Source organism: Montipora capricornis, chromosome 14 (assembly GCF_036669925.1).
Source record: "Montipora capricornis isolate CH-2021 chromosome 14, ASM3666992v2, whole genome shotgun sequence".
Classification (NCBI taxonomy): Eukaryota; Metazoa; Cnidaria; class Anthozoa; order Scleractinia; family Acroporidae; genus Montipora; species Montipora capricornis.
The window spans coordinates 30,781,806-30,788,878 of NC_090896.1; the positions used below are offsets into that span (position 1 = coordinate 30,781,806).

At 39.5% G+C, this 7,073-nt stretch overlaps 1 protein-coding gene across 2 annotated transcripts in view; it reads right to left on the reverse strand.

Moving 5' to 3' along the window:
• LOC138033130 (putative peptidyl-tRNA hydrolase PTRHD1) overlaps nt 1-6,347 on the reverse strand; it is a 6,898-nt gene extending 551 nt beyond the window's left edge. The window contains exons 1-3 of one of the 2 annotated variants that reach the window (XM_068880896.1): nt 6,228-6,347; nt 5,343-5,561; nt 797-860 (exon numbers count right to left, since the gene is read on the reverse strand). In XM_068880896.1, coding sequence (XP_068736997.1) covers nt 797-860; nt 5,343-5,540 — 262 coding nt within the window. In that variant the 5' untranslated portion in view covers nt 5,541-5,561; nt 6,228-6,347. The remainder of the gene's footprint in view (nt 1-796; nt 861-5,342; nt 5,562-6,227) is intronic. The other variant, XM_068880895.1, reaches the window with a different exon arrangement.
• Nucleotides 6,348-7,073: the final 726 nt, after the last annotated feature.

Sequence of the window (7,073 nt, forward strand, 5' to 3'; positions counted from 1 at the left end):
AATCAGAAATAATAAGGAGTCAAAGTTCAGGAGTTCAATCCTAGGACCATGTGCTTGTTTCCCGACACTAGAAATGTTTGTTCACACACACAACCTCTGCCCAGGTGTCCAATTTAAATACATGTAAGTGCCAGTTACATACTGCTAATAACAGACAGTATGAAAAATAACAATAATTCCGACAACAATGATACTGATCAAATAAATAATGCTTTGTTTAATTAAAAAAATAACTAATGCTTTGTTTATAGTTGAAGTGAACTTAGCTATCAAGCTAGTTTACAGGCACTCCATGTGAAAGTAACAACTCAAACTTAACAGAAACATTATTAAGAACCCAAACTGGCACAAAGCAACCAACATTTGACAGTGACAATGATATTAATCAATAACGACAATAATGTAATTTTAATAACCTTGCTTGGGATGGACACTATCAAAATGATTAGAAACTTACGCTCCCCAGTAGATTGATTGCACACAGGTGTACTCAGTAGTAGCCTGCAATTGCAGACGTATTTCCGGCGGTCCTTTCTCTCCCCCAAAAAGGGACGTTCATTTTCAGGGGAGAGAAACGACCACCACAGATCCGTCTGGGTTCCCAGGATAACTCAGTAAGTGAGAAGAGAATGGACGGAAAAAAAGGACAAATTAAAATACAGTAACTATTCAAAATTATTTATTATTAGTATTATTATTGTTATCATTATCATCATCATCATCATCATCATCATCATCATCATCATCATTTTTGTGTTTTCAAAGCTTGAATGGTCTCTGGAAGGTCTTTACTTACTAATTTTGACATCCAACATGAAGTCTAAGGGTGCTTTCCTTTCGCCAGAACTGGCCGGCCAGACCTGTCATTTTGCAAAGAAAATGTAACAATTTGAAGGAACACTTGCACGATAATCCCTCACATTCTTATGGAAAAGAATATATCATCCTCGAGGTTTGTTAATTTGAAGGCATTGCAGAGTTAATCCTCCCAAAGGCCCGGTCTGGCCGGTCAGTTCTGTCAAATGGAAAGCGCCCTAAGCCTTTGCTACCTCTTTCCAACAACAAGGGAAGGGTAAATGCAGCTGTTTATTCTTACTCGAGCAGCATTTGGGGCACACTTTTTGACATTAATTGTCTGTATTCCAAGACCAAGGGGGACACATGATGCTTATTGAAATATGTGTGCATCTAATTTGGGGAATATATCTGCACAACCCATGACCCAGTGTCTCGCCCTTTGAAGCACACACCCTACATAATACAATAATACAATACATACTTAATTGACCGCTCCCCATAGGGGCTTTTCAGGGCCATGAAACACAACGAAACGACAGAACAGAACAACAACAACTGTTAAGAATCCCAACTGGTTGGAGGCAAACCAGTTGCCTATTTACAAGTGCGGCTGGGAAGTTGAACCAGGGACTACCAGGATCAAATTCAACAAGTGGTCAGAGCGGGTCTTGAACCCGGGATCTCTGGATCTCAAGGCAAGCGCCCTAACCACTGGGCCACACTGCCTCCTACATAGGGGAGAAAAGTCTGCCTAGAAGCCTAGAAGGCTCGTCAGGCCGGCGCTTATCTCTGGTTACTGTAGCATGAAGTGACTAGGAGTATCTCTATTCCCCCCTGGATGATATGCTAGTCCATCGCAGGGTTACCCCCAGCATTAACTTTGGTGGTACCCATTTCTACAGCTGGGTTGGAGAGAGCCACCGTGAGAGTAAAGTGTCTTGCCCAAGAACACAACACAATGTCCCCGGCCAGGACCTGAACCCGGATCACTCGATCTGGAGTCGAGCACACTAACCACGAGGCCACTGCGCCTCCCACACACTGGGGAGAAACCTCCCATTAATGGTTTTATCTCTTCTCAAAATGCTATGATGAATCACTCTGTCTTTTTCAAATCATCTTTACTTAACCAGTCCCATGATGCCTTGTGCCTGTCATCATGTCCCTCATTCGTTGTAAGTTCTGGTCATGAATGGTCTTAGCCTTCCTGAGTCTCCAATCTCCTATCTCACTGCATATTTAACATCACTCAAAGTACAGGCCTTCTTAGATCTTACTGCTAAAGGAGCGGTTTCTCACTCTCTCAAGATAATTTGCCAAACCTATCACTTTTGCACAGAGAAGTCTTCTGTGACACCAATAAGTCCACTGCCTCCTCATTTCCTAGGGACATTCTATCAGTCATCATCTCCTTCAGGGTGTAACATTCCCTAGATTGTTATTTCTTATCTTTTGTTCTGATCCATGTTCTTCAGCTAGGCTTTAGTCCAGTTGACTATTCCAGTATGGTGGCCCAGTATTATCATAGTAAAATATGTAAGTTTTTGACGAGAAAAGAATAAAAAATGGAAAGAAAGGAAAAATATAAGCCATCCAGATAGAAAAAAGGGAGAAAAATAGTATTTTAATAAACAATGATATAAAGTAAAAAAATATTTGTTGACAAATTAAAAAGAAAAAAAAGTAAAGAAAAATAATTTAAGCACTAAAAATATTAAAAAAATTCATATAATTGAAAAATAAAAGAAAGAAAGAAAAAAACTTTTAAAGTCAACATCGAAAATCAACATTGAAAATCAACATCGAAAATCAACATCAAAAATAAACATTGAAAATACAACATTGAAAATCAACGTTGGAAATCGACATAAGAAAAAAAAACACATTGTTTCCACGTGGCCTGTCGTTATCATAGACCAGGATGCTTTGCACGCATATTCAATAAAGTTCAACCATCAGAGAGGTGATTAGAAGCTCCAGCCTGATACATCAGGGTTGTTTGGACGGTACTTGATATCTGCAGTATGTGATAACCAAAGTGTACATATTGTGAGCACGAGAGAGGAAAACAAAAGGGGAACAATGCATTGTTCATAAGCCAGTGCAGTGGTCCATTATTCTCGTAGCCCGTGAAGACTTTAATCTGCGGACTTCAGCGGAGCTTGAGACCTGGGTGACCCATATCGAAGAGAAATCGCCCGAGACTTCCATTCGCTAAACATGTACTGTACGGGTCCGCAAGTGATCCCATATGGAACGCAAATGATCCCCATTTTAGACCGCAAATGATCCCGAAAAAAAGACTGATGAATGGCATGGAGGGTGGAATGGTCTGGAAAGAGAATTAATGTGAAGAGCGCTTTTTTTTTAAAATTAAAAATCGCTTTAAATGTCTCACACAGGTTTCTGTCTCATTTTAGTTTTCCAGAAAGACTGAATTTTGTTTTCTGACCACGATGTTATAAATTTGCCACATTTAATGATCGGACACAATCATCAAAAACTAACTTGGACGCAGTTCTAAACTGATTCTGACCAGGGGCCCGTTTCTCGAACCCTGCGAGCAGGGTCTCTTTCGACCTTCCTAGAAAAATCGGGTCTGCCAGCGGCCTTGATTCAGGGACATTTCGTATTGAGCATGCAAATGTATTTGGGTGTCAGTCACGCATGACCAGTAACTGCAAAACCACGAAACGATTACAAACAGTCGGTATATTCGAACAACTCTGGCAAACACACGCAGAGTTCGAGAAACGGGCGCCTCGTCACAATCAATTTAGAACTGCGTCCAAGTTAGTTTTTGATGATTGTATCCGATAATTAAATCTGGCAAATTTATAACATCGTGGTCAGAAAACAAAATTCAGTCTTTCTGGAAAACTTGAATGACACAGAAACCTGTGTGAGCCATTTAAAGTGATTTTTAATAAAAAAAAATAAGCGCTCGATCTTCACATTAATTCTCTGTCCAGACCATTCCACCCTCCATGCCATTCCTCAATTTTTTTTCATTTGCGGTCCAAAATGGGGATCATTTGCGTTCCATTTTTATGGGATCATTTGCGGTCCTGGTATCATTTGCGGTACAGTTTGGGGATCATTTGAGGACCCGTACAGTACTGTTTGGCGAATGGAATTCGCGGGCGATTTCTCTTCGATATGGGTCACCCGGGTCTCAACCTCCGCTGAAGTCCGCAGATTAAAGTCTTCACGGGCTACGAGAATGATGGACCACTGCACTGGCTTATGAACAATGCATTGTTCCCCTTTTGTTTTCCTCTCTCGTGCTCACAATATGTACACTTTGGTTATCACATACTGCAGATATCAAGTACCGTCCAAACAACCCTGATGTATCAGGCTGGAGCTTCTAATCACCTCTCTGATGGTTGAACTTTATTGAATATGCGTGCAAAGCATCCTGGTCTATGATAACGACAGGCCACGTGGAAACAACGTGTTTTTTTTTTCTTATGTCGATTTCCAACGTTGATTTTCAATGTTGTATTTTCAATGTTTATTTTTACTGTTGATTTGCGATGTTGATTTTCAATGTTGATTTTCGCTGTTGATTTTCAAAGTTTTTTCTTTCTTTCCCTTTTTTTTCAATTATATGTATTTTTTTAATATTTTTAGTGCTTAAATTATTTTTCTTTACTTTTTTTCTTTTTAATTTGTCAACAAATATATTTTACTTTATATCATTGTTTATTAAAATACTATTTTTCTCCCTTTTTTCTATCTGGATGGCTTATATTTTTCCTTTTTTTCCATTTTTATTCTTTTCTCGTCAAAAACTTACATATTTTACTATGATAATACTGGGCCACCATATTCCAGCTCCAAATTATAAGACTGATATAGCCCACATATTCATGGCTGTGATGATATTTCTACCACACAACTTCCAGGTTGGTGCTGTTCCAAAAGCAGGGCAACCAAATGCCTGAATTTGTTCACCCTAAAAAATCCTTGGCTGCCCATTAGGAAACCCACTGCGACTAAATGCATGCCGTGATTGCACGCCATAGTTCTTAGAGTGCGCTTCTGTTTTTTCATGGAAGTCTGGGTTTACCAGTAAACCTTGTCATTTTCAAAATGGCATCTTCAATCTCCATCGCCTACATGTTGGTGATATTGCTATCTGACAATATTCTGTAAAAGCTACAGATATTCAAAACACGGGATAATGCTTGACCATAGAAAGCCGACAAGTAAGTCGATCGTGCATTTTCTATTTTGGCTAGGTTGTCCCTTAATTTTTCTCAGGTGACTAGACTTTTTATTTTAACAAAAACTGGTTGCCCAGTAAACTTTCTGGTCGTCTCAGACAACATCTCTTATTTCGAGTAATGATGATGATGATTATGATCTTCATCAACGGAAACTTCGCTCACTTGCTCGCCAAGGTAAGAGCTCAAGACAACTTGAGTTTTAGTTAAGGCCAAGACTAGAGGGAGCAATTTGCAAATCAAATCTGTTGTGTGTGTTTAATTGAATCAAATTAAATGCAAAACACTTATTGCAAGGAAAAAAACCCTCACCTCAAGAACAACTTTACGCATGTTATCTAATTCACTGGTATACTTGATAGTGTTTGGATCATTGCGATGGCTCCATAATGCTGCTGTACTAGCATGGCAAGCCTGTGCAATGACTGCTCCTGTCGGCCATGAGAGCAATCTCAACAGATCACCTCGGACTACTACGTATTGAACAAGCTGAGTGGAAGTCAAAGACATTTAAATGAGGCCACACAAAACCTGAAAAAAAAAGCCAAAAATAGTTGGCTTCACCAACAGTCCAAACCACGACCAATGAAAAGTTTTGCCAATCAGAAAAGAAGTTTGCATTGGGAAACTTGAAATGACAATCAGAAAAATCATTGCAGTTATTATAAAGCAACTTAAGTAGCAAACTACCCTGAAAAAATCTGGCATGTCTATTCCGAGGGCGAGAGGTGACGGGAGGGGCCTGAGGAGTGATTAGGTCTGGGTTAGGTTTGGTGATTGTTGTGATTAGGTCTGGGCTAGGTTAGGGTTAACCCTAACCACTCACATCCCCCCCCCCCTCCCTTGCCAGAAAAAAATAAAAAATTATAAAAACAAAAATTTAAAAAAACAGAGAAATATTACCAATTTTCCGACTGTGATTGCCATACTGGCAACCCAGTAAATTCCAGGCTTGAACGCGATTCGAACTAACTATTATTAAATTTTCATGTCCATTTGACAGTTCATGCATGAATCGAAAGAATTTTCATATACCGGTACTCTCAAAAATCATAGCGAAGATTATGCAAGCACCTGGAAACTGATCCTACAACTAGAGAATTTTCAACGCCTTGCGCAGCTTTAAAAGGTAGCTGACTCTCTAGCTCAGCAGAAATTTCAGCAAGGGTAGGAAACCAACGAACATCGAACACTTACCCAGGGAAAACCTCTCAGAGCAGAAACTCAACCCACAAATTACACAGATTCTGGGAATTGCACTCGAACACACTTTTTATCGTGTAATCTACTGGCGTACTTCGAGAGAAAACAATTAAAGGTATTATGGCTTACCTGCAAATGGTCAGCACAAGTAAGACACCATGTTATGTAAGTCTCGTGAATGGTCACTCGATTCGTGGAATCACAGGTAGCCCAAGCTCAGAAGAAAAATTCGAACACAACGCTGCGCAATTTAAAACTTTCCTTTATCATTCATCCAAGGTCTTTGTTGTGCTATGAATAGGCCACTTTCGATATATATATTAAAATTCAACTTGAAAGAGAGGTTTTGAGGACAAAGACAAAGGAAAATGTTAATATCTTTCACATTCCTATTGTTTTTGTCCTCTCTGCCTCTTCTCTACCCAACTATCAAGCGTTAGACTGAATATTGATATTTCGAGAGTTGGACGTGCACTTACATGTCTGTTCTCTCTCTGTGATCTTTCTTTGGTAATCTGGTGCTATTCTGTCCACTATTTCGCGAGATATCCTAAACCGAAGACCTATCTCTATTATAAAGAGAGAGAACTAGGAAACGGCTCACCATTCGATAAGCTAAGAACATCGAGAAATCGCCCCAAAATATGTAGCCAAAACCCTTCAATCCGCCTGAAACTTGACCAACGACATGTTCAAAGATTCTATAAAACATCTATTCAAGGGAATAGTCGCGCTATCCACTCTGCGAAGGAAAATTTGCCACGAACTTGTTTTGGCCTTTATCAACATCCTTGTGACCATTAGTTTTGCACCCAAACGGTCAAAAAGGAAAGGAAAGGA